The 26,066-nt window shown below is 48.2% G+C and overlaps 12 protein-coding genes across 12 annotated transcripts; 5 read left to right on the top strand and 7 right to left on the bottom strand.

The window, feature by feature from the left end:
- Positions 1–584: 584 nt before the first annotated feature.
- I302_104579 (uncharacterized protein) lies at positions 585–2,725 on the bottom strand (the record flags this gene model as incomplete). Its single annotated transcript, XM_019189934.1, has 5 exons — positions 585–831; positions 917–1,033; positions 1,126–1,263; positions 2,302–2,552; positions 2,687–2,725. The coding sequence occupies 5 exons, from the start codon at positions 2,723–2,725 to the stop codon at positions 585–587; spliced, it is 792 nt and encodes a 263-aa protein (XP_019049496.1).
- A 435-nt stretch (positions 2,726–3,160) lies between these two features.
- I302_104580 (uncharacterized protein) lies at positions 3,161–3,983 on the bottom strand (the record flags this gene model as incomplete). Its single annotated transcript, XM_019189935.1, has 3 exons — positions 3,161–3,617; positions 3,706–3,840; positions 3,910–3,983. The coding sequence occupies 3 exons, from the start codon at positions 3,981–3,983 to the stop codon at positions 3,161–3,163; spliced, it is 666 nt and encodes a 221-aa protein (XP_019049497.1).
- A 705-nt stretch (positions 3,984–4,688) lies between these two features.
- I302_104581 (uncharacterized protein) lies at positions 4,689–7,152 on the bottom strand (the record flags this gene model as incomplete). The annotated part of the gene is made up of 5 exons (XM_019189936.1): positions 4,689–4,787; positions 4,894–4,998; positions 5,076–6,415; positions 6,491–6,607; positions 6,756–7,152. 5 exons carry the CDS (start codon positions 7,150–7,152, stop codon positions 4,689–4,691), a joined length of 2,058 nt encoding a protein of 685 aa, XP_019049498.1.
- A 1,188-nt stretch (positions 7,153–8,340) lies between these two features.
- Positions 8,341–10,060, bottom strand: I302_104582 (uncharacterized protein; the record flags this gene model as incomplete). Its single annotated transcript, XM_019189937.1, has 6 exons — positions 8,341–8,396; positions 8,464–8,596; positions 8,780–9,111; positions 9,354–9,507; positions 9,700–9,860; positions 10,015–10,060. 6 exons carry the CDS (start codon positions 10,058–10,060, stop codon positions 8,341–8,343), a joined length of 882 nt encoding a protein of 293 aa, XP_019049499.1.
- A 1,240-nt stretch (positions 10,061–11,300) lies between these two features.
- I302_104583 (60S ribosomal protein eL13) lies at positions 11,301–12,351 on the bottom strand (the record flags this gene model as incomplete). The annotated part of the gene is made up of 4 exons (XM_019189938.1): positions 11,301–11,504; positions 11,698–11,903; positions 11,974–12,109; positions 12,280–12,351. The coding sequence occupies 4 exons, from the start codon at positions 12,349–12,351 to the stop codon at positions 11,301–11,303; spliced, it is 618 nt and encodes a 205-aa protein (XP_019049500.1).
- Positions 12,352–13,954: 1,603 nt separating this feature from the next.
- Positions 13,955–14,620, top strand: I302_104584 (uncharacterized protein; the record flags this gene model as incomplete). Its single annotated transcript, XM_019189939.1, has 1 exon — positions 13,955–14,620. One exon carries the CDS (start codon positions 13,955–13,957, stop codon positions 14,618–14,620), a length of 666 nt encoding a protein of 221 aa, XP_019049501.1.
- Positions 14,621–15,044: 424 nt separating this feature from the next.
- I302_104585 (uncharacterized protein) lies at positions 15,045–15,557 on the top strand (the record flags this gene model as incomplete). The annotated part of the gene is made up of 1 exon (XM_019189940.1): positions 15,045–15,557. One exon carries the CDS (start codon positions 15,045–15,047, stop codon positions 15,555–15,557), a length of 513 nt encoding a protein of 170 aa, XP_019049502.1.
- A 477-nt stretch (positions 15,558–16,034) lies between these two features.
- On the top strand, positions 16,035–16,784 carry I302_104586 (uncharacterized protein; the record flags this gene model as incomplete). Its single annotated transcript, XM_019189941.1, has 1 exon — positions 16,035–16,784. The coding sequence occupies one exon, from the start codon at positions 16,035–16,037 to the stop codon at positions 16,782–16,784; it is 750 nt and encodes a 249-aa protein (XP_019049503.1).
- Positions 16,785–16,954: 170 nt separating this feature from the next.
- I302_104587 (uncharacterized protein) lies at positions 16,955–20,313 on the bottom strand (the record flags this gene model as incomplete). Its single annotated transcript, XM_065869909.1, has 13 exons — positions 16,955–17,269; positions 17,340–17,579; positions 17,651–17,746; positions 17,810–18,090; positions 18,175–18,314; positions 18,381–18,477; positions 18,538–18,816; positions 18,879–19,007; positions 19,070–19,140; positions 19,200–19,408; positions 19,463–19,716; positions 19,776–20,117; positions 20,172–20,313. 13 exons carry the CDS (start codon positions 20,311–20,313, stop codon positions 16,955–16,957), a joined length of 2,595 nt encoding a protein of 864 aa, XP_065725981.1.
- A 451-nt stretch (positions 20,314–20,764) lies between these two features.
- On the top strand, positions 20,765–23,094 carry I302_104588 (uncharacterized protein; the record flags this gene model as incomplete). Its single annotated transcript, XM_065869910.1, has 9 exons — positions 20,765–21,098; positions 21,163–21,378; positions 21,448–21,585; positions 21,646–22,034; positions 22,106–22,208; positions 22,291–22,562; positions 22,629–22,672; positions 22,746–22,895; positions 22,971–23,094. The coding sequence occupies 9 exons, from the start codon at positions 20,765–20,767 to the stop codon at positions 23,092–23,094; spliced, it is 1,770 nt and encodes a 589-aa protein (XP_065725982.1).
- A 363-nt stretch (positions 23,095–23,457) lies between these two features.
- I302_104589 (uncharacterized protein) lies at positions 23,458–24,777 on the bottom strand (the record flags this gene model as incomplete). Its single annotated transcript, XM_019189944.1, has 6 exons — positions 23,458–23,524; positions 23,622–23,748; positions 23,877–24,173; positions 24,287–24,395; positions 24,460–24,555; positions 24,676–24,777. The coding sequence occupies 6 exons, from the start codon at positions 24,775–24,777 to the stop codon at positions 23,458–23,460; spliced, it is 798 nt and encodes a 265-aa protein (XP_019049506.1).
- A 527-nt stretch (positions 24,778–25,304) lies between these two features.
- I302_104590 (uncharacterized protein) lies at positions 25,305–26,060 on the top strand (the record flags this gene model as incomplete). The annotated part of the gene is made up of 2 exons (XM_019189945.1): positions 25,305–25,383; positions 25,471–26,060. The coding sequence occupies 2 exons, from the start codon at positions 25,305–25,307 to the stop codon at positions 26,058–26,060; spliced, it is 669 nt and encodes a 222-aa protein (XP_019049507.1).
- Positions 26,061–26,066: the final 6 nt, after the last annotated feature.

Consider the following 26,066-nt stretch of genomic DNA (forward strand, 5'->3'; position numbering starts at 1 on the left):
GACCGAGTGCGCGTCTCCACGCCTGGACTCACGTGAATCCTGCCTTCGAAGACATCTTCGAGCGATTCAATCCCACGAAGGAGATCATAGCTTTTTCCAGGTGGCCAGTGGTGTGCTCCAGAAGACTCCATGATACGGGTAAGCGAGGTGTTGCGCTTGCAGTAGCTTCTTTCAAAATGGAGATTACTTCAACTTAGCAGCTTTTTAGGGCAGGTTCATATTGGACTTTATGAGGTGGCCAACATGGCCAGCAGACAGAAAATGTAGGTCAAGTTCGCTTAGACATGTGGTCTGTCTGGCGTTGACTGAGATCCGGCGTTGCATGAATATCACAACATATCACCTTGGACCACTCTTGAAGTTCCATTAACAAGCGTCAAACGCGGGCAATCTGAGTGGCAAGACATGTACAGGAAGCTGTACCAGGCCCAGGACGATGAATCGGGGCCAGATCTTAGTCTAGACGATGCGGGCTTTTTATTCCCTACCCAATGCATGATGATGAGAGTCAATCAGCAACCAATAGGCAGTTCCTTGAGTATAAGGCGAGTACTTATGGCCCCATGGCATTCCAAAGTTTGCTACTATTGCTCCTGAACATCCCCTTCAGGCTCAGAGACAGAGGCGGCACACACTCCGGAACTTCGCTCTTTAGTGTTGTCGAACTCAACTACAATGAGATTGTCATCCCCCTCTTTCGTCCCGGTGCACGGCTCCGCGCAGAACACTGTTGAGCCATCAGAAACGTGGGCAAAGTGCCCATACCTACGCTCGGGATCATAATTCAATTCCAGCTCTTTGAGCTGTTGTTCCGCAGCTGCTTTCTCGTTGCTGGTAATCCACCACTTGTACCCGGTCACGATACTTGACACGGTACCGAACGCCCAGGATTCCTGTCGTCAGGCGGCTCCTGGACAATTTGATCCTTGTGTCTTCGAGCTCTTCGTTCTGCTTGGCACTGGACGTGATCAGACCGCCTAGCGCTCGGATGGACTCTTCACTCAAAGTGTCACCCGCCCTGATCCACAACGGTCTGGATCCATCGAAGTGGATCGCAAATGTGCTGAAAAGACTTACAGTCAGTAACGACAAGCGGCGATATATGAAGCAGACATGTGATCTCACTGGGAGCCATCCCTTGAGTATCCACCGCCAGAGTGCGAGTTGGCCTTCTCTATCTCCTCAGGACCCCGTGTGACCTTGACGAAAGATTCGTGCCCTCGTCCATCCCGGTGGACCAGCATGTAAAAGCTGGGAGCGCGTCTGGGTCAGGGCCAGTTTCGGTCAGCTCAGACGCTCGGATACTCCGAGCCAAGTCATAAATCTTACTGGCTGTTGGCTGAAGAGGACATGAAGACTGGGACAAGAGTGATGAAGGTCAACCAGAGTAAAGTCAAAGAAAAAGACATTATGGTATCGCCTTATCATGGCGTACATAGAGTTCCTCAGCCATTTGATCGTTGGGAATTGAGCGGCTTCACTTTGCCACCCTTTGACCTCTTGGTGTACTGTGAATAGCAGCACAGGTCATAGTTCTTGTCGAAATCGTAGAGAAAGGATTGGCTCTATGGTCTTCGCAAGTCACAGACGGCGTGAGTCATGAGTAGCATTGCATCGCCCAAGCCTTCACTCGCATGAATCAACATCAGCCGCCAAGTAACGGCGCACCGAGAGCGTACTTTGGTGTATGTCAGAAGCGAAGAATATAGGGTAAAGGTAGAGATCATCGCATGGACAAAAAGATGTGAGCAGGCATGGGTATACCTCTCGTTTGAAGGTTGTAAGATTCAGATTGTCCTCACGTCTCACCCTTGTGCAGTAGTGGTGACGAGAACCGAAGTGATCCCGATCATTGTCAATTATAAATGGGCCACCGAAACGGTTGTACCATTGATGTCAATCATCAGAATCACCAAGATATGATCTTCTCGCTTTGCACATCGGACGCTTCACCAACAAGAAATGCTGCTTTCGGTACATAGCTCGGACTTGCCTTCTGAGGTCCTGTGCTTTGGACATTCTATTGCATAGGAACGCGAGCAAACCATATGACATACTTCAGTGGCATCAAGACGAAGACGATGTTGAAAATCAACAACGACAAGAGGGTGAGTATCCAATTGATCGTTAGGCACTGCAGCGACGCAAGTAAAGGACGGCAGCTGCAGCTGTGGTCGGAACGCCATCGGCCTTTTCTACAAGAACGCAGGTCTCTCGAAATCGACTCAAGTATTGTCGTCTCGTTCTTTCATGACGGTAGCATCTTTCAGAGTATCCGTTGCTGTTAGAGAAAGAACGTACTCTGAATGCTCTTGAGAAGTCCCTGATCGGACTGTGTCATAGCTGAAAACAGCCTCAAGTGTTTCCTCGATGACGCTCTGCGCGAAGGCAGTCGCATTTTCGCCTGTATCCCCCAGACACCTCCGGTAGCCTTCTCCGGCTTGGACGCAGATTGCTCCCCTAGTCGTCAGATAAGACATTTCGATGAGTCGCAATGACCCGCAGTACCGTCTCAACCCTTGGTCCGCACCATATATCACAGTGCCACTCTGCTGGATGTAATCATCGCCGCAGCCACGGCACTTTTCTGGTTGCAATCTTCCGAAAAGATTCACCTCACATCTCAACGAAGTACTGCATTTAAAGACGAGAATCCTCTCTCCAGGATGGCATGGGCACTACGTACGGGGAAGCATTCCCCAATTCTGAATTCTGATCGACTCATTGATAAGGTATACAGTCTCTAGCCTTGGACTTCTTGCAACATCCTTTCGTGCTATAGGGCATCGACAAATTCCAGGAATTTTCGAGAAACCCATGGAATCAGCTCAGTATGTATCACCCTTCAGATACCCAGAGTAACCGGCGAGATTCTCTGCCAGCCTTGCCTACTCGTCAAGGAACGCTCAATTCCTCGGGAAGGTTTTGATGAGACTTTGCAAGACTTATAGACATCTGGGAGCTTGATCATCCCTGAAATCCCAAATCATGCAATCGGGCTCGAACGTTGATTCTGATACTACCGTCAAATGCATGTGACAGAGTACTATGTACATGAAAAGTGAATCCCTATGCACCGAGGCATGGACAGGACACCATGAAGCTTGTTGGCCGACTACAGATGATCTGCCAAGAGTATACATACCTTCTGTGTACACGGTCAGTTGACGTTATCAAAATCTGGGAGCCAAGCGAAATTGAGGGCCGAGCAAGTGCCAGACTCAGCTTCAGAATTATCGGAAATGTCCACAGCGATCAGTGTATCCCCGCCGCTGACGTGTGTATCAGCCTCGCTCTCGCTAGTATGGGAGTTGAAATAGTTCTCTGATGGTTCCGTCACTTTTAAACTGTCCTTCAAAGATTGCAGTTCCCTCGCCAGCTTGTCATTTTCCGATATTCCATATAAGGCCGCGTTGCAGAAGACGATGGTTGTAACAAGCCCCACGGCCGCCCATGGTTTATATTGAATATTTTCAGACTTCCATTTCCTCATCTTTTCATGTTGGGTAGCATCGTCCCTCACCAGGGCCGATAATGCGTCGCGACTCTCCTTTGACAGGGTAGTGCCCCGTACCATATGGACGGTGGGTTGGTTGTCCTCCAGGAACCATAAACCTCTGCCGAGTTTTTGGCCATCAGCTGACGGACTAGGAACTTGAAGAGAGACAAGCTAGGTGTCGCTGTGCGCGCCCCTACGCTACTTACTCTGGTGTATCCACCTGAAAGTGAGCGTGGTCATCTCTCACCTCAGGTAACATTGTAGTATCGGTCTCTGGGTCGTAACGGACGATACAAGTCTTACCATCGCTTTCTCTGGCAATGAGCGTGGCGACAGGCTGACTATTGTCAAGGTAGGTATCATCCGATCATCAGCAACCTATCAGCGTTAGGACAGGGGGGAGGACTTACTCGCTTCTCTTAGAAGTCTCAGGAGTCTTAGAAGTCTCAGAAGCTTTAGAAGTCTCAAAAGTCCTAGAAGACATGATGAAAGCTGATATGGGGGGAATGTGGATGGATGAAAATCCGAGACATGAGCGTGCGAGCTATGAGTACCCCCCTCCTGGCTTTATATATGATACGACGGGGTAGTCCCAGTACTAACGATATCCTTTCAAGCACATCCTTTATGAGCCTTCCGCCACACCATCCTCGCTGGTCGTGCACCTTCCCTTCGCTGGTGCACAAAAGAGTTTCTCGAGTTGCAGCTTTTGTTTGACACAGCTTTGGCCAGGAGGCTCGAGGCTCCTTTAAGGTCATGCAACGTCATGCTATACAAACTGAAACATGACGTTATCTTGCCCTTGCTGCTTCATGTCTGTCCAAAGCAAAGCCAAAAGAAGATCTCGACCGATTCGTGATGATCTCCAGAGCGGAGGCACTCATTTTGACCAAAATCTTGCGCTGAATACCCTAAGACATAACACGTTCGCCAATGCCTCAAGTGTCGCCAGGCGCACCATGGGAAGCCCATGCCAAAGATCATTCGTGCGCACTGGCAGACACCAAAAATACGATCATCACATTACATATCAGATCCAAAAATGTAAAGACATAGCATGCAAGAAGGGTAGAACAGAAACAAATCGCAATATCGTGAATGATTGTTCGATCAATTAGTCGTTTCTCCTCAGCCTCAGGAAGGTCGTCCATCTCATATACCGAAATCTAAGCTTCAAGCCAAGTCAAGTTCATTTCTCTTTATCTTTCGCACCTGGAGCGTACTCCTCTTGACCCTCTGGATGGGGTAAGTCCATCTTGGTTCGTACGTTGTAGAACACTTTGAGGAACTGCAATATGAGGCGGAGTCAGAACAAAGTCCAGGAGGGGAGATGTGGTTGGTAAGGATGATTAGAATATCATAGCGCAGTCAAGTCAAGAGACAGCCAAACCCACCTTGGTCCTTGCGCCCTGAGCTGAGATCCCCTTATCCTGTAAATCCTGATCATTCATCTCGACCATCTCCTTCCAAGAGGACTTTTCGAAATTCGGTGTATATTTCTGCACACACCCAACAACCCGTTAGCTCAACCCTCTCTGTCTTTGGTACACCCAATTCCTCGCCGAGGCAGACTCACATGAAGTCTAAGGACCCTCAACCATCCAGCAGTATCCTCCAGAATCTTCACATCAACATCATCAGGTCCAGCCACACCTGCACCACCACCAGCACCACCACCACCACCAGCAGCTCCTCCAACAGCGGGCGAGTTCTTGTTCGAGTTGTTCCCTCCCAACATTGGCGATCGCCTACCTTGAGGTCCAGGTCCACCTTTACCGTAGTTGTTTCTCTGGTTGTTATGGCTCACACCGAGGTTAGGCGATCCACCACCATACCCGCCCTGAGCGAATGACGCAGCAGTCTGAAGTTGTTGCATCGCCAACATCTGAGCGGCGTTCAATCCCCCTGCACCGAGATTGGCAAAGTTCATTCCCAATCCTGCTAATGCATTGGGATCACCTCCCAGACCTAATCCACTAAGAGCGTTGAATTGATCTAAGACTGGCGATCTTGCGAATCCACCTAGGAGCGGTGAAGTGGCATTACTGAATCCACCATTACCACCAGGTTGGTTGGATCGAGGATTGATCATCTCGCCATCATCGTTGTACGCTCCCGAGACATTTCGAGATGTATTACCACCAGCATTGGGTCTTCGGAATTTCCTTGCATCTTCCAGAGGAATTCGGTTAGGATTACCCATTCCCAAATTCGCCATATTCAAAGCTTGAGTGAGATTATCGACCTTGGGATCAATGAATCCAGGAACCATAGGCGTGTTGACCATACTCGCCCAGCTTCCGTTATTGAGGAATGGCGAAGTGACAGGTGATTGGCCATGGGGTAACCCCTCGGGTTGCCCAATACCCAAGCCGACACCCCCAGCGGAAAGCCTTGGAGATCTTTGGAACCCAGAGGATTCCCTTCTAGGTTGGTTGGCTTGACCTGAGAAGTCGGTTGATTTGGGTCGAGCATCAGGAACAGGGGATCTACTTCTGCTTGATCCATTGGATTCTAATCCAGGAGAAGAACCGCGCTCGATCACCTGATCCAGACCACTTTGCCATCGGTCGAGAGGTTGAAGCGTACCAGGAGCGGAGATTCGATTTTGCTTCGCTTTGGCTTTTTGAGCCGCAGCGTCATCCGGAGCAAGATATTGATTAGCATTAGGAGATCCGGTGAATCCACTTCCGCCACCTGCAGAAGGTGACTTGAGGTTCATAGCGTTAAGCTTCTGTTCCATTTGAGCTTGAAGACCAGGTCCAGAAGGTGCAGGGGAGAGGAGAGCGGTCATGGGGTCCGATTGAGCCATGTGGTGGAGTACCGAAAGGAAGAATCGAATTTGGACTGGTGTGGAGTGTTGAAGAAGGGAGTAAAGAGCGGCGGTTCGCTCGGCTTCAGAGAGGACTCGGAACCCTAGAAGTGATACAAATATTAGCATATCTTCGGTATTGAGGACTTTGTCATAGCTAGTGGCAAGACACCACTTACATTGCTCGATAGCACCAAGTTCTTCGGTGAAGTTCTGGTCCGTACTAGCAGCGGCCATCTCTTCGAGCGTCGCTTCCCAGCTGGCCAGGTGCTTGAACCATTGGTCGATCTGTTCGGCTGTGCGTGGGGGAGTAGCGAGTCAGCGGTGAACATTCGCCCCCCAAAAACAAAAGACAAACAACGAAGAGATAACAAATCCAGAGCAAAGAATTCCACTACGTTGCGTATAAAGCTTAATCATGTTATAGAGAAAACTCTTACTCACCCTCAGGGGTCTTGGCATTCTCCCTACTAGGTATATACTCCGAGCTCGGTCTCCCCCCAGGCGGCAACATCCCCAACGCAAAACCAGGTCCGCTGGAAACAGCCCTAGGCTGTTGTGGATGCCCATTCCCACTCCCCAAGCTAGGTCTAGGCGAGAGGGAAGCTTCCCTCCCTCCACCACCCATGAGAGCAGCGGAAGATACATGACGGGGGTGAGAGGCAGCAGTGGGAGAGGCGATGCCCAGTCCTGAGAATCCCTTGGATTGCGCACCCTGGGTGGTAGATGGTGGACCTAGGGATTGACGGGTGAGTTTGGCGGGGTTGGAGGGATTGATAGTGGGTGATGGGGTTGGGGAGGGGGAGGGAGATCGATGGGGTCGGAGGGTCGATGAGGCCATTTTGTTGGCAAGTATCAATTATCAGAGAGAGGGGGGCTGTGACTGTGTTATGGGGTGTGATATAAGAGGTGTCCAGCCGAGGTCGGTCCTGCACCTTATAGAGCTGAGTTGGTTGATGTGGATGAAGTTTAGGATGTGGATCTGCAATATGCGTTGTCAAGGTCAGTGTGCAAGGCAGCGAATCGGATGCAAATGTGCGAGTGAAATGAAACGATGCTTACTATGTGTGTACGGTGATAAGTGGGTATGTGTGTAAGGGGTAATCAAAACCATTCAATTGACGGTCCAAGCGTAGTGCAGAATAAACCCAGTCCAATCGGATCGGATCGAGACGACGTCAAGAGACGAGAGTATGCAGATACAATTGACAAGAGGAATGACGATGATGAGATTGTAGAATAGAACATTGTATATCAGCTCAATCTTCCTTCTACGGGTCGCATTGAGATTATCCCCGCCAAGCCTCGTTGGCCCATCCAACCAACAGAACATGCACACGCCACTCACCTAGCAGCAGATTGATGGTAGTGAGCGTCAAGAGGTCTGATTAGATAGCTAATAGGGATTTATAAGAGACCTGCTCAAGGGAGGTGAGGTGGTATTTGATGTCAATATCGATGGGATATGATGATGACAATGGTGGATACGGAATGAATAGGATTGAGAGTGAGAGTGAGATTGAACAAAAGAGTGAACAGAGTCAACAGGTCCATCCCACCTCGACGCGTGATTTCATTCTTAGGTTTATATTTCTGACGATCAATGCAATTAACGGAATCAATTTACCCCATTATACATAACATAAACATGTCAACCATGTGGCAATTACCTAGTGACTTGTAAATCCAATGCATGTGTGTACTCGTATCTAATCATAATGCACAACCGCACTCCCAAAAGCAAAGTAAAGCAGACCAGGACCATCCAGACTGATTGCACTCATTAATGGTACCACTAAAAGATCTATATGTAAGAGCCAGAAGAAAGGTATATACGTACACGTCAAGGGGATTATAATCTAAGCCGAGAAGCAGTTTTATTACTGTGATGTCTAGAATACCATTCAATCGCCTTCTCCCTCTATTCTGGTTGACGATCAATCACTTCTTTACTTCTTGTTACCAATACTACCACAACGCATCATCAGCTGTCTGGTTCTCCCTGTTGACAGACGATAGAAGCAGTCACTCACGCAGCCTTCACGTAATCCGCGAAACTGACCATACAGATGGTTTGCCAAGCGCCTATTTGTATCGCAAGATGTCAGCAGAGTTCTATCAACATCCTTATGGTGTGAATGCGACGACTGACCTAATCCAATTCGAGGAGCTACACCCCTGTAAAGACCCTTGATACCGTTGGTTTTGTAGATGTATGATAGGGTGTTGAGCACGGTCTTCTTGGCCGGTCGAGTAGGATCTTGCGATTTGAGGGCGGATTGCATCTAAGTCGTTTGTGGAGAGTTAGCGTGAATCACAATTCAGATGACGCAGAATCTCGAGCAGTAAAGTAGGCATTTTCGAAAATTTAAGATGGGTGATGTTGTAGGATGTAGCACAAGATGGAACAATCTTCTGTACGTGGGAAGATTTTAAATGACGATGAAGAAAAGAAAAGATAAACCCACTTCAACCCTGACAACCTCAATAGGTTGATTCCAAGTAGCCAACGCCCCCCCAACAGTAGACGCCAAGATCTTATCTACCGCACCCAACTTCTCACCTTCCTTGATCCCCTTGATATTTCTAAGAGAAGCTTCAGCCAATCGAGCAAAACCAAACCTTGATCCCCAGTTGGTAGCCTGACGCAAAGCCACGGCGTTCACACCCTTGTTGATACCTGCTATACCCTCTCGCTTGTAGATGTCCAGGAAGACTTTGAAGGTTGATTCGACGGGGGCACCGGCTGAGGCTTGCTTGTGTCGGGTGATTTCGACGGTCTTCATACATGTGCAGAAGCCTGTGGGGACGAACGAGGTGAGGTGAAAGGGTTCAAGCGAGGTTGACGTGGAGTGATGTGAAGTAGGTGTTGAGCAGAAGATGGTTATGGGCGAGGTTGAAGTAGAGTGGTTTTAGGTGATAGGTATGCGTAGATTGTACGTATACGTAGAGAACATACGGTCGAGGGAAATTACCATATAAAGAACAAATATCCACCTATCAGCACAGTACCACTGAGGAGTTTTTCACAAACCAACCCACCCATCGTAGCATAAGCCTGAGCAACACCACCACCAATACCACCCAACATACCCGCCGCCGCAGGGGAGACGCCGAAAGCTTTCGTAGTGTATTTCTCGATTTCAGCTGAAGTGAAGATCAGAACTCCTCCTTTGGTTGAGGCTTCGATCCAGGCCTGTGTGAATCAAACGACGAGCAGAGTGTGGGGAGTATCAAAAGGGACGAGCAGGGTGAGGATGGAGGGTATAAGAGATTTGAGTGATAGACATGTAAGAGGGCAAGAATGTATAGTTGAGATGGAGAGATTAAGAACATCTCATCAGCTCATCATTCCCTCACAACACGTAGAAACCAACCCAACACCCACCCAAGGGATCAAACCCTGATAGAAACCTTTGATCCCACCTCTCGACCAGACAGTCGCAAACGCCTGACCCATAGTTTGCGATCTATTGGCAGCCATCTGAGTCTTGAGCACCTCGAGCGGTTGACCGAGGGTGGTCACTTCGAACATGTTCATGGTCGCGCCTGGGCGGGGTAATCATACAAGGTAAGCAAGGCAAGGCATGGCAATGCAATGTAATATCTCGTCTCGTGTAGGGGGTAGAGAAGATGAATATAGCAGGCCAATCCTTCTGGGTCCTACCTCCCCCAAGCCAAAGACAAAGATGGAACCACTCACCAACAGCGATGTTGGACCATGAGAAACCTTTTTCCATAGGAGCCATTTTGGTGAGTTACTCGTTGAGTGTTGGGTATATAGAGGGGGAGGGGTACGAGGTGGTAGCTGAGATAGCTTAGGTATAGATACAAGTATAGGTATAAGTATAAGTATAAGATGTAAGATGTAAGAGATCAATGCATTGTCAACCATAACATCCCCATTCATAACACCATGACACGACTGAATTATCTAATTAACATTGGGGAAGATAACAACCACACATAACCCTGAATATCAACGGGTCCCCACCTCCCCAATAACAATCTAATCGATCCATTTGATCCCGCTAATCAGACCCACCCAATCATCTAATAGGGGATTACAATTCACTCACTCGGCTCAACCGAGATGCAAGACCAGCATAACGGAAGTACCGGGTTTAGCAGTTATCGAGGTTCTTTCTCTACAGGAGACAGATAGATGACTTACGAGTAAATCAACATGCACTTGGAAAAACGGGTATATACGGGCTAGTATGAAGTAGAGAGTGAAGCATGTCGTTGCTCATGCAGCACCGCTGTGTAGTATCTTGATGAACTATCAACACCATCGCCTTGCTTCCTCTCCTCTGCCGGAATCAGGTCCAGTATCATGTCGTATTCTGTCTAATCCCCAAGATCTTGCCCCAGCGTCACGATGAGACTGCTCTGATCAATCAGAGACGAAATAGATCAAATGCAAGCTACACTAGGACCAAGCACATATATGTCTTTTCATTGAGAACGCATCGCGTCCGTCAGGTCATACCAAACGGCCATATCTCGCAATATCGCAGCCTACTGGTCTGTGGCCTGGTGGACGAGGGAACAGGATCATATCGGTGCATGCATGTATCGCTTGCGCCATATCTCGATCCCAGAATCGTACGAGTATGGTTCTCATTCGCATCTGCGAGAAACATCTCAATAAAATGAACCGACCGTTTAAAAGGTCTCTCTCTCTGCCCCCTCGATTCCACCGATATCTATTTGGCTGAGACATGTGAAACATCAGTAATCCATCATCGACGTTGTATTTAGTACATGTTCGCTTCATCCACATTGTGATTGCAATTTGATCATGTTCAGTAACATCGACACCTTTTCTTCCTCATCCCAAAGCGACATTCGAGAAAAGAAGATCGTGCATGTGCATGTCCCACTACCACTACGAAATTCCCGCATGCAACCCCCAGGAAATCTGACTCCATCTCGTCGTCATCTAAACAAAACCTAGAACCAAAACTATTCAGTAAAGGAGCTTGTTTACTTTTGCTTCTCGGCGGCCTCCTTCTCCCTGAGTCTCTTTTGTCGGGCACCCTCGTTTCGTTGGGCGGCACGGGCGAGTCGGAGGGTGACAAAGGCGTCGGCGGATTTCTCCTCGTCGGTGATGGCTCGAGGAGCTTCGGCGGTGTATGAGGCGGGGAGAGGGATGGCTTCTCGGGTGAGGTGGGCGATGAGGTCTTCACCCTATAGCACGAGCACGAGCGTCAGCGAGTGTTCGGGGTATCTCTCGAAGATATCAATGTTATGGCGTATGCCAATACAATAAGTGATTGAAATGTAGGGGGGAGGTGTTGTGGAAATGTAGAACCGAGAGCATTGGTAGTTTCTCAACTCAAAACCATCGCTTCGCTCAAGTTTTATCGAAACGTCCACTCACTTGAGCATCACCAGCCTTGGGTTTACCTTGTTTTCTGGGGAAAACGACCAATCTAGACTTGTACTCCTTCAATCTGTCGACGTTGAGCGATTGACCTTCCTCGGACTTGGATCGTCTTCGGTGGTCAACGGAGATACCGAGACCCTTGGCCTCCTTCTTTCTGATACCGGCGAGTTTGAGTTCAGAGATGGTGAATCCTCGGCCCTCTGCGAATGTCCCAAGTAAATCAGCATATATCCTTTCCATGTCTGACTTCGTTAGGTGAAATAAACCCACCCCTGATTCGGATGTTGTATCGTTGAGTAGGGCATCGAACGGCAGGTCTGAGTCTTTGGAGGGGTTGAGCACCGGTAGCAAGAGCCTTCTTGGATCTTGCGACTCTTCTGGACTTTTTCTTACCGGGTTGGTCGAACTGTTGTTGAAAGGGATAAATTAGCAATGATGTTCCTGTTAACACCAATCCCATATGCATCCTTCCTCCTCCTCGGCTCCTCCTCTGTACGATCTATCCACTCCTTCACACTTCTCATCCCTCCCACGCATATACCCAAACCCAAACCCAAACGGTGAAACCAAACTAACCCAGGTCTTGACCCGTCTTTGCCAATCCTTGTGGAAGTGGTTCTTTTGCAATTGGTTGTTGTGCTTGACCATTTTGACGGATTACTAAGAGGTATATGACTATCAGTGACTGTCGTTGGATGAAGGGGAGATAGAGGTAAGTGATAACCCACCTAGGCCACAGCTGACTTGATGGATGAAGAAGGAAGAGTAAGACTGGACGTACGATGAAATTGGCTAAACAGCAAAAATGTGATTGTGCAAACTGCCAGAGTAGAGAGTAGGGTACGAGTGAGTGAGTGGTGGTAGTACTGCTACGGTGGAGTATACATACAGTATACCAAGCCAAAATATTATCGGAAATTTCGTTTTCACCAAACGCCGATTATGCCATTTACAATGTGGCACACATCACTACACACTCAATCTGCCCACAACCATAACATCCGCAAAAGATTGTATACGCGTGACCCACTTAATAGCCCTTTCGAAAGTTTGGTTCACCCCTGCATGCATGCATCGACCATACAAATTCGAAGTCTATCGTGTCTATTTCTCTTCTTCTTCTCAACAAACGCTTAATAAGTGAGTAACACTCTACCATCTGCACCTCCAACATGACACCCCAGCCACAGTCCCAATCCTAGACTCGATGCTATCATGCACTCACTTCTCCTCCTCATCATCATGTTCACTCTACGAACGGTAACATACTGACCTTCCCCCCTCTCCTCCCACAGAATCTACACAAAAGCACCGACCTTCCCCATACAATATCACCTCGTGGATCCCTATCCCTCAAAAAGTTAGGTCGTATCCCGATGATATAACATTATAATGGAAACGTCGGCCGTCATTCTCGTAGAAGAGATGGATCTGTAAAATCAAACGCGAATTGGGTGGACCGTTCTCTTGGTATTTCAATGGAATACAAGTGGAGAAGGGTCCAAATCTTGTTTGACATCTTTTAGATTATAGTATTAGTATAATACATGTTTTAGCAAAGGTATGCATCATCGTCATTGTCGGCGGACGCTCTTGCTCTCTTGAATTTGTTTTAATTTGATATATACACATTACGGATAGTAATTAGGTGTGTACATATTGCCTTGGCTCTCACGTCTTGAGTTAGAATACATCGTGAACCAGCTTCCAATCATCCCATTCTGTTCGTTTCGTCAAACCTATTACTGTTGTCTATCATTCCAATCGACCACATACATGCAGTATACTCTCATACGATGAAGCAGACCCCCCTATTCCGTACCTACTTTGCGACTTACAGGTCTGAACTAAACTCATCCATCTCCAAGAGTGACCGAGCCAAGAGATGAGACGACGTGCAAATCAGATGATATCAAATCAAGATTTTTCTAGAGGATTGCGAAATAGGAAAAAAAAAACGAAGAGGATCCGAAAATCAAAGGAAGCTGACTGCATAATCGTACATTCACTCCATGACAGTAATGCTTCCCCGAACATCATCGGACAACCTTGCTTTCATCAAGACCGATCTGGTACCCGTCCAAGCTACTATGTAGATAGTCATCTCCGCTCGGCCGTCGACTCGTGGATCAAATGAATACATACACCGCTATCCATACTCACATACTCTCTCTCTCTCTATATATATATGTGATTCCGAATCCGTTCATAACAACCTTTCCCAGGTCAAACAATCACCCCTCTCGTTGAGATGTCATCGACAACCTACCTGGACGATCCCTCCCTCAACGCACACAACGAAATCGCCGAGAACCCATCACTACTACTCACTCATAATCTCCTCGGACAGTTCAAAGACGACCTGAAGGAGCGCCACGCCGCTCGTACAGAGAGCAAGTGGAAGAATATTTTTCAACCCCTTTGCCATTCGCATGAGCACGGACACAATCACAAGAAGGAGTTTGGAGAGAAGCATCCCAAAGCATATACGACCATCTTCATAGGCTCCGTCCTCGCCCTGGCTGGCACATGGGGATACTGCATGTACGAGCTGATCAATTCCTACGGGGAGAGGTCGGACAGATTATCAGCGGAATGTAATTCCACAACCAGCAGGTTGTGGGATGATCTCCAGGGATATAAGAAGGCTTGGGAGGGATTGAAGGTGGATCATCCGGAGTGGAATCTTACTGATCCGACCCCTAGGGACGAGAAGTCTGATGAGAGTACGGTGGAAAGAAGAGGGATGTCAGCTTCTGTGTCGGTTGAGGATGCTCAAACCATTGTTGATCATTTGGTAGATATGGGGCTGATCGATTCGGAGAGTGAAGCTGTCTGGGCAGAGTACAAGAGGGATTCGAAGGCTGATCAAAGTGGAGACTCAAGTTCAAGATTCCCTGTGACCTTTGTGGCATAACTTCACTCAAACGGGATGAAATCCCCTGTACCGTAGTATAATAACATACTCTCCATATACCTTGTTGAGATGCATTTTCGCCTTTCCACTCCAGATCGTGGCATTTGTGTGTACAGTTTCGGTTTGGCACCGGCCTAAGAGGCTTACATGAGATAGCAATGTAGCCTTCCTGGCGGAGATTTTTCTTCTCCCCTTTCATGGCTGCGGGGTCCAGACTTTCTGTCTTAAGTCGACACTCGAAGACTCAGGGAATAGAAGAGTTCGCGAAATAGACGATCTCCTTGAAGGGGATGGATGCTGGGTATTATATTTGCGATTGTTACACCTAGAGCGCATGAGAGAAACCATTGTCGCTCCTCTTTCTACTATAGCACCAACCACAATCCCCAAAATACCCTCCATTCGAACACAGATTGAACACACCATGGATCCCAGCACCACCACCAGAGGAACAGATACGGAGCAAGGCACAGAGCTACCCGCTTACACTGCTACCGCAACAAATACCAGCACAAATACGGTCAGTCCCGCCACTCAACGTCGAGCCGGAAGATATGGCCTCAAAGTCTTAACCGGATTGACCTTTGTCGCGGCCGGCTCATTGGTCGCCAACGTTGTCTTGGGAGTATTGAACACAACATACAAGGGGGAATCTATCCATGACCGAGCGCAAAGGTTCGCCTGCGAAGAGGCAAATAGTATCTTGAGGGAGCGAACAGCCGAACTGGAGGAATCGATTCGATCGTACCGCTCCGACCTTGGTGAGACTTCAACGGCTACGTCGGAATTCCCTGCAATCACCAGTGGGGACATTGCGAGCGCTGCGTCCCCCGATACTCCCACTGTCATGGTGACTATCACTACGGATCTTTCAGGAGATGGTCAGATGACGGGCGAGCCGAACATTGTGGTTACGCCTTCTGCCCAGCTGAGGTGATTTCACTCACAGCAAATTAGCTGATTTGGTTCCCTATTGTGTCTGAAACAAAGAGATACCATATCACATGTACCATGCACCAGGTTAATATTGAGGTTGCTGTAATTCCATCTGGAACGACCAGCGCTGCTCAAGCGAGGGCCCCCAACGTCCGAAAGAAAGAGCTTCCGAGCTGAGCAGTACAGATGCTTGTACTTGACAAAAGCTACATTACAAGTACACACGGACTTATGCAGTCTTGCGTCATCCGCTTTTCATGTCTTCTCAGGGGTTAGAGAGCCTTTGTAAGTTTCGTATGAAGTACAAAGGACAGCTGAAAAGACTGACTCAACTTCTGTAGACTTCCCTTGCCATAGCCATATAAAATAGAAATGGCGTCTCCTATATGACTCGCGATGGCAACAGATTTCTGACCTCCTACGCTCTCATATATCTACCGCACAGCACACCAAAGTATCCCCCAAGTCACCCCGTACAATGCAAAATATCCCTCTTGACGATCTCTCTTCCCCCTCCAATGATATTTCCAATGTCCCCACCCGCTCGATCGATATAACCCGCAATTACCTGGACGACCCTTCGAATTCCAGCTGCACGTCCGACTACACCTGTACCGTCAATCCCGCAACCTCCCACATCGAGCATCATTTAAAGCATCAACACCCCTACTCGTTCCTAGCACCTAGGTCGGAACTCCCTACCGACCATACCTGCCAGATCTCAGAGATGCCCGGTCATACATTCACAGAAACATTCAGCAGGAGAAAGCCCACTTGGAAGGATCACTTGTGCACTGCCATCGGGTTCGGGCTGGGTGCCTCCGCATTGGGAGCTGTTACTTACATGCTTACCGAGTTGCGAATTCAGAAGTTGGATAAGGATTATTATCAGGAGTTGTACGAGGGACAACGGGGGGTGTTGGAACAACTTAGAGCGGAATATCCAGATTTGAATATACCTAGCGTGAGTACCTCGAAGAGGTCCGAGTTAGGGTCGCAAGGTTATGAGCTAGGATTGGAAGGGGGTCAATTGAATAAGAGACATGAATTTGGCATAGAGGATGGAGATGAGCTGGCTTCGGGTATTTTGAGTATCGGAGAGGATCATGGTGAGACCGATCATCCTACCCAAGGTTCGGACTTTGGCTCTGCGGGGACGAGGGAGGTCAGAACGGGTGATGCGGGCAGTCCGGGTGGTAACATGATCGCTAGACCATTTGTGGCTTAGCGCAATGGTTTCTAAAGTGGAATCCTTTTCGTTTTTAGAGGTGATTTTCAATTTGCATCTTGGTTTTTCGTCGTACATCAGTGAAGTTTCGTAATGCAATACATCCACCTGTCCCGCTTGGCTGTGTTATAGACAAGTTGAACTATCAGTATAATCCATGCATCCAGTCCTCACAGTACATTCCCCAACACCCTCCTACCAACCTCCACACCCCTCTTCACCACCTGACCCTCCCTCTCACCCATACCCTCAACAATCTCACCAAGTCTCTTCGATCCCCTCTCAAGCACATACAGCCATCCCCCAGCTAATTCAGTATTCGACAGTGTCTTCTCAAACTTCTCTTCGATCGTTTCATCGTCGAAATCAAATGATTTGGGAAGGGTGAAAATGGGTGATGGAGAGTGGATGGAAAGTAACATATGTACTAGGAAGATAAGGAGGAAGGAGAGCAATGGGGAAGAGAGGGTGGTAAAGTCGATTGCCTACTCATATTATCAATCAATCAGCATAATCCCTACAATCCAGTCAGCATATACGGGTCAATAGACATACCTTGAATACAGTCAGATCCAATGCACCTCTCCCGACGACATATGCAATAGCTTTGGCTATATTCTCCTGACGCTGTTTCTGTTTCGATTTCTTTGATTTCGTCGAATCCACAGAACCAGATCCGGACTCCAATTCGCGGATAAAGTCCCAGAGGGCATATTGAAGGGTGAATCGATGGTCGTAGGAGTTTGAGCATAAATTGGAGAGGATGAGGGTGTAGTATGGGTTATACGTTTTTTCCTACATATGCGCATTTCATTTTAATCGTTGATATCTCGTAAGAAAGGGAAGACGAAATGTGGTCCACTTACCAAGCCACAACAATGCAAAGCGACTCTAACGAATTCCCTCTGCTGCACGTCGCTCAGTTTGAGCGCGTTCAACCTATCGCACGCGTGGAGATAGTCCTATATTTTGAATTAAAATCAGCCAGCATCCCACCTGAGACTTGATGCGAAATGTATGCCTACCTCGGAGGTCATCAGAACCACAAATACCCCTCTCCTGACATCAGTGTTCATGCCCTGTTTCCTCGCCAGCTCCAACAAAGCCTCTTCGTCCGTCACGTCTTCGTCGCCTTTCATCTTCCTCCTCTTGTCTGGCATAGCCGACTTCGAGCTCGAGGCTAAGGCTTGTTCCCTCTCCACTAGTGGATTTCCAGACCACCCCGCACCGACCAACCACCATTTCCCCTTTTTGTCTGCTGATAGTAGGTCGGACAAGGATACTCTTAATGGTTCATGGGCGAGTACTATATACAATTTCATCAATGATCAGTCAAAGATTGTCATCGTTGAGCTGGAGGGGGTCAATGGATAGCGCGAGATGCGCTCACATCGTCTCTTCTTGCCTAAGCCAGACAAAAACTTCTTCATCCTCATCGCAGCTTCATTACCCCCTTCTGAATTCTGGTTGGACTTGATCTTCCCATTTTTCACGTTCGTGAGAGTTTCAACCATGAATCTTGCTCTTGCTCTATGGAACCAAGCAAATGAGAATCAGCTTGAATCCCGTGATCATTCCAGCTGTTTAGTCACCCACGTCATGGATTTCTCCTTTCCTTTCGTCTTCTCCTGTACCAGATTGACTATATCTTTGAGTGAAGCCGGGTCGTCCGTCCGTAGCTGAGCACCGGAACCTGAATTGACATCAGCTATCATACTATGCAATGCGAGCGTAAGCTGATGAATGAACTCACATCGTAATACCTTCAGCAGCCCCTCCGTGGCTCGTTCACTCATCACCTCCCCATTAGCCGTCTGACCACCTTCCAAGAACCCCTTGATCAAATCGTATATCAACTTCGATCCGATGACTTGAGCATTGTACAATTCAGCTATCAAAGTCAACAAGTTGAGAGCTTCCTTCGACCCATCGGGAGTCTCATATATATTCGCTTCGAGCTTGGTTTCGGTAGATGAGGGGTCGGTGAGGGCAGATTGGTATCGCACAATCAAGGTGTGAACAAAATGCGCTCCTATGCAAGAGATGTGCTTTCGGTCAGCCAAGGATCGGAGGAGTGCAGCGAGAGGTACATACCAAATTCCATTCCTATCACTCTGTGTAGAGCCCCCACTAAGGTCGCATAGAGGACGACAAACGAATCTAGCAAGTTCGCTTTGTTCGATATCATCTGGATGATCAAATTGGTCAAGGTTGTCGATACGTCTACTCGGTCGGAACACTGTCAGCGGCACTGGGTGTGATGTACGAGGAATAAGCGGACTCACCATTCCTACTATGTCCTCTGTACAGTCCTTCTATCTCTCCTAATATACTCTCAAGATTGGCTTCACTCAATCTGATTTTGCGAAATGAATTAGCCGAAGAGCAACATGTGCGAAGGATAAGCTTACTCACTTGTTCAATAAACCTTGAGCCTTTCTTTCCAGTTTGATCATCTCTTCAGCTTTCTGTTTATTGCCTTTAGCGCTTTCTTCCAGCTGAGCTGCTCGAAGATGGGGTGGGACGTATTTAGTCGGGGCAGAAGGATTCGTCGGTATCTCAGTGGGCTGGAGGTCAAGATCTTTCACGTCGCTGGTCTGTTTCTCGTCGACCTCTTCGTCACGCTGGATTCGAGTCGGATCAGTGGTTTGGTACGACGAAGGCATTGGACAACTCACATCAATTTCTGAAATCTGATCATCATGCCCACTATCTTTCTGCTCATCATCATCATCATCTTCACTTTCTTCTTCTTCGTCTTCTTCGTCCTCTTCCGTTCCTTCACCTAGATCCGACTCCTCATCGAGCCCATCTAGGTCCATCATATCCTCATCGCTCTCATCATCCTCCTCACCATCAAGCTCACTCTCCTCCTGATCCCGCTTCAGTCCCATCCCACCAGGTCCAACAACATCCGCGAAGTCCAGTAGATCTACCAATACAGACCGGTATCTATCAGCTTCAGTTCCACATACACGATTGGAAGCTCACCATCCAGCCCATCATCATCCACCTCCTTCCCTTTACCCTTTTCCTTCTTCAAAATATATTCCAACCACTCTATCTCTTGATCCTCCGCATCACCCTCCGCAGCCAATTCATCAGGTAATCTCAATTCGGGCAATTTCTTCTTCTTCTTCTTTGGTACTTCCTCCTCTTTCGTTGTTGGCTTTATCTTAGCTTTCTTAATTGGTCTAGGAGCAGGTTCTTCCTCTTCATCCTCATCCTCCTCATCGGAGGGAGGGGGTCTCCCCCTACCTTGTGTAGATGGTCCAGCTCGTCTTTCTTCTCGTGCATCATGATTCCTAAAACCTCCCCTTCTAGATTTCGATCCTATACATCCATATCAGCGTGTGGCCCACTGGACGATTGGCAACGTGAACACACCATATTTCGTATCTACCTGTTCTCTAAGTTCGGCAGGTAACTTTGGTCCACCCCTACCTCCTCTGGCTCCACCTCTACCACCTCTTCCACCGCCTCTTCCCCGGTGTGTAGGGCCACTGCCTCTAGTTCTGAATGGTGGCATGTTCGACCAGTTGTTCGTTGTGATTCCCCTATACTGGGCTTGTTACTGTCATTATCATCGGTGTCGATGTCATTGATTGTTGATATTCAACTTTTTACCTTTTCTCGGTGGCAAATCAGCTAAAAATCAGGTACAAAGGTACACGTGGTGTGATGTCACGTGACATGTATATGTGTTTCACGCGTTTGTATGGGAGTCTTAGTAGTGGATTGAATGAGAGTGAGATTGAAAGACAAAAGATGGAAATCAGTATATATATATATATATATACCATTCAGTGCCATATGCATATACACTCCAATAGATATTCATAGACAGCATAGAAAAGAAGGCTTCATTAGTACCAGCACTGATACATGTGAATTGCCTACTCGTGTCACCCAAGTATCAAATCCGATAGCTCATCAAATACGAGCACTAGGGCAGCGAGAACGAGCCAAACAAGGACAGGATGACCACCGAAACGACCCCATCAAAAATACCAGTACCCATCAGCAAGCGATCTTCCATCTCCCTATCATCCACATCTCTAGTGCAACAATCATTATCCAACAATTCGCTATCATCACAACTACCTCAATCTCAATCACGAAGTCAGTCTCCCCTCAATGGGAAGCCCGGTAATGCTACGGGTACAGGTACGGGTAGATCCAGTCCAGCGAACCAACAGAGACGATGGAGTCTGCTGAGTGGTGGTCAAGGTCCGTCATCAGCAAGTAGGAAGACTAGCTTGGGGGAAGGTATGAACTTGTCTAGTAGTGCGAGCTGCGATTCAGATGATCCTGGTGAGGACACTTTCTGCGTTTACATAAACACAAGTTGAAGCTTACACTCTCGGATGCGGTGTAGCCCAAATCAAAGCTCAGATAGCCCTGCTTCAATCTTCCCTTCAGAATGCCCAGCAACGCTTGGTCGACGTTCAAAATGGAAATACCTCTTCTCTTCCCTTGACGCCAATTGATGGATTATCCAACCTACCGGAAGTCGAAGTGGAGGTCGACCCAGATGAATTGAGAGATAGATTAGACGAGGAGGGTGGGAGGGACTCACCACTTGATCCTGAGCGTGGGTCATGCCTCTTCAGCTCACGAAAAAATAATCTCAAGTATGATCTGACCTTGTACAATGCGTCAGCACCAACAAATGCCAGCGTGGTCAACGGTAAACCTCGTTTAAATGGTCTACCTCACTCGAACCCATCGTTCGACCTTAGGAGCAGAGCCGTCACTCCCGCAAGACCAACCAGCGCCAAACTACCTGACGGAAGGAGTCGTAAGTCACACCGTTCCTTATATTGCTCTTTCAAACCCATGCTGAGTCATTGTACCGCAGGAATCCCCCAAGCAGTAGTAGCAGGTTCAGCAGCCCTGCATCCCACTCCACCGCCCGCCTCGCCCGCCAGACCACACGTCTCACCACCATCCCCTATAAACCTACCTGACCGTGAGAAGAACTTGAGGTCTCCATTCTTAGCTCCAGAGTCACCTCAACCACCTTCACCATACGGTGCTCGACCAACTTCTTCACTTGGAGTAGGCGGTGAGGGGAGATTGAGTCCGAGTCCCGTGGTGATACGACGAGCATCAGGTGGACCGAACGATAAATCCTCTTCGGCCAGTACGAGGGTGATAGATAGTCTGCAGACTGAGCTTATCAATACGAGAGGTCATTTGGAAAGGGTCAAGCAGGAGGTGAGAAGTGCTCAGAGAGTGATTGGATCGGTTAGTCCACTCCTCCCCTGTTCGTAGTACTTTACTCTTACAATTAGCTGACGAAGCGATGGTTCGGATAGCTGACAAGGCAGACTGAAGATCTGAAAGAGACAAGAGAAAGGATGAGAGTGGAATGTGAGGGATTAAACAACGTCATAGCGAGGAAGGAACGTCTATTACAAGGTCAGTCTTTTTAGCTCTTTCGAGTCACCGTTGACCTTCCCTTATATGGAGCTGATTGTTCACGAAACGAACCGTAATCTAGAGGTCCTCGAGAGAGCTCGCACAGCCGAATCATCATTATCTCAACATCAATCCACCCGTAAAGCCTTGGAACAAAGTACCAAGAAATCCCTTTCTCACATGACATCTCAGTTGACAGAGGCGCAAGCTGGACAGGCTAAAGCTGAGAGGGAATGCGTGGCGTTGAGAGAGAGTGTCAAGAGTTTGAGGGATGTTTGGGCGAGGGAAATTAAGGGTGTGAGGGATGAGTGGAAGAAGGGTGAGGAGAAGGGGAAGAAGGAGAGGGAGGAGGCTGTGAGTGCTCACTTTTGCTATCCCATTACGGAGGGGGGCAAGGATGCTGATGGAGTTCTTGAGTAGAGACAGAAACATTTGGCTTTGGTCAAATTGATTCAATCGCAATCGTGAGTAGCCCTCGTATATCTCCATATCAAATCTTCGAGAGAAATTCGAAGCTAAAACCAATTCCGCATACAGTGCCGACAGAGCAGCAATCCAAACTCTCGCCGAGAAAGCTACCAAGGAATCTGCCTTGGCCACTGAAGCATTTGAAGCTCAGATCGCCGGGCTGCGAGTAGAGATCGACAAGAGTAGTGAGGAGAGCAAAATCGCAAAATCGCAAGCCGAGTAAGCACAAATCTCCTCCTGTCAGACTGGCCGTTCTATGATTCCCCCGATGCTGATTCGCATGGCGATCTGAAGGGAACTTGCAAGTGAACTGGTACGACTCAGAAGGCTCATGAGAGAACCCAGAAGAGGGAGTCTAGAAGATGCCGCGGTGGTTTCCAGCAATGATATAGCGGGTCTGGCTCAAGAAGACAAGTGATCTTCCGTCCGATCGCACCCGGTCAAAAGTATACCTTCGCTCCATATACCATGCTCACATGAATATACCCTTTGTAGATATTCAAATACCCATCAACCATATTGTACATATACTATACCTTTTGTATATAGGACATTTCGACATTCTTGTGCATATCTTGATTGTATCTCGTGTACATTTATGTAGATGTAGCTACAGTGATGCATATTCTATTCGGATCAATCAATGATACTGTATTTTATGGGTATGAGTTATTATTGCTGGATATGTGTATCTCCTTGACTTCCTTGCGATATCGTCTTACGAGAGGCATCTACTCCAACAGATGTTGAAATGAGAAAACAGAACTCGATCTCCCAACATCTACGCTCTCCTCTCCTGCTTGGCAGCCTTCTTCTGCTTATCAGCTTTGGCTTTGGCTTGATCGGCCCTATACACAGTATACGGGAATATCAGCTTGACCGCTCTCACACACCACACCGGGCAGGACATTCTTGTTGGGTTTACGAATCGACCGGACCACTCACCTCTGTTTGTCCAACGCAGCCTTATCTCGATCTTTCTTCTGCTGCGCTGCGCTCTTGGCCGCCTCTCTCTCCATCTGAGCACGGTAGGCCACCTTCTCGCGGTTCAGATTGGGTGCGAGCAGGTCCACTAGGAGGAAAAGAAAATTCAATAACGAAGCATGATTAGCTCCAACGAACATTTCTACCATACTCCCCCCTACACTCTTACACCCAACAGACCTCGCAGCAGATTCCCAGTCCAGACGATAGACCCACCTTCCTGCTGTTTCCTATACTTCTTCTTCCTCCCATCAAGCCTCAAAGCATCTTCGATCTGCTTCCTCCTCTCCTCAGCAGCCTTCTTCTCGTCGTTCCCAGCCCCCGCTCCAGCTTTCGCAGGAGCGTTTGGATCTCTGTCGCTATTAGCGGCTAGGGCGGCGCGCACCTCTTCCTCCGATGCGTCGACGTAGGCGTACTGTCGGAGGAGAGCTTGTTTTTGGGCGGCTTTGAGTTCTTCGGGCGTAAGGGAGGAGAGGATGTCGGATGGTTTGGGTGGTGGGGTGGGGGGTTTGTCTGGTGTGAATATATGTATTATCATCAGTCTTAGCACCAGCATTGGAGGGGTGGTAGAGCGTATCGACGGGGTTTGTTTGATTATGAATCGTAAGAAGAAGTTATGGACCCACCTTCCTCCTCTCTCTCCCTTTGTCTCTCCTCTTCGGCAATTTTCAACCTCTCCTGTTCGTCAATCACATTCCCCAGGATCTCATCTACCCCTTCATCAAGCAGAACGCCCTACTCAGATATCCATCAGCTGAACGTCTTATGAGAGTCACAGTAAAGGGAAACGGTATCTCACACCCTCAACAACACCCTCCAACATCCCTCGGACACCATCCAATTTCTCATCCCTCTCCAAACCCTCCTCTTCCACGAAACGAGCCATCATCTCGACCTGATGATATATCAGTATATCAGCTCATGTGGCACTGCTAAACCTAGTCTTATCTGAGGGCTCGACCAAGAGTGTACGACATTCGCAACTCAAATAGTAGAGGAGAGGTGGAAAACTCACATCATCTTGCGGGACGGTCAAAGATAGTCCCGACAGTTGCTCGGTTATGTATCGCTCTAGCGCTTGGGCCGAGGATTCCGCTTCGTCCGAATGTGAGGACATTATGCACAAATCGTATAACACAGTACTGGGGAGCTTGAACAGGTGTTAAAGTTCTTGACTTAAAGGAAGAACTTGTCAGAGATGATCTTGGTCAAGTGAGTGGAGGGAGGTTGTTATCTGAAGCGAGTGTGGCAGAACTTGCGTGGCGCCCCTTCTACATCTCTCACGATGCTCGCTTTCACACATCCCCCTGCTTCCGACTGTCACAACGTCCAAAAAGAGACAAAGGATGTCACGATTTCGATTTCGCAGAGACGCAACCAACTGTTTCAGGTACTCATTCTTCCCTTGTGGGAATTATCCTTCTTGAAGAGCAGGTACTTCGTGAGCTCTTCCCAGAACTAGCAAGCACGAAAGCCTCAGGGCCCCTTATCTTCAGTTGGTCACATCCCTCCTTTGTATGCCGTGGAGTGTTACAGCCAATCTGCTCCAGATGTTGACTATAAATAAGTGGATTTTATCCCGATGTTGTCGTACTAACGTTGCAGTAACGCTCTTTGCCACACTTCTTACGTTTCCATTTCCAGATGTCGTACAACTTCCACACGGATCTTTCGCAGGATAAGCATTCGAAACATCCTACACGCCAGTGGCGATCCAACAGTAGTAAGTAGCCTACCCAGATTGTGCGTGCGATTCTCAACGAGGCTGCACAAGACTACCATATGCTCTGCTGACCACCGATGAAAACAGTCAACAACTTGTCTGGGCAGTCCAAGGCTCTGGAGTCCAACGATTGGCGACAAAGAGATGAAGGCTCGGCAAAAAACGAGATTCACTCTAACAGTGCCTGTCGTACAAGGAATGCATCCACTCCGAAATGGCTGACCGAAAGCTGGCGTTTAGGACCTGAGAATGGAATCCAGAGCGAGGACAAATGGCCCAAGGTAACAGTGTCTGATTTCTGCTATGAGGAATGGTCTCTCGGTCACGTTCACTCTAAATGGACCGAAAGAGCATTGAGAAGGCTACCTGGGGACGCCGCATTCGACGAGCGAGCATGGCTACCTGTGGGCGAGGAGAGAAAAAAACTAATCAAAAAGGCGATTCAACAAGGCGCGATCAATCTCGAAGAAACTTTGCAAGATCAAGTAGGAGACGAAGAAGCCGTGAGATCATTCTTGACGAAAGAGAAGCTCCTTTGGAATGGAACCGTTGGCTTTCACAAGGGCCGTGAAACTATTTATGCCACTTGGTCAGTGAGCACAGAGGACAAGATCTGCTTGCTTTCAGGTAAAGGCAAAGAAGTCAGAGGTGATCTGTCATTGTTGGACAAGAGATAGGTTGTG

This window comes from Kwoniella bestiolae, chromosome 2 (assembly GCF_000512585.2).
Source record: "Kwoniella bestiolae CBS 10118 chromosome 2, complete sequence".
Taxonomy (NCBI): Eukaryota; Fungi; Basidiomycota; class Tremellomycetes; order Tremellales; family Cryptococcaceae; genus Kwoniella; species Kwoniella bestiolae.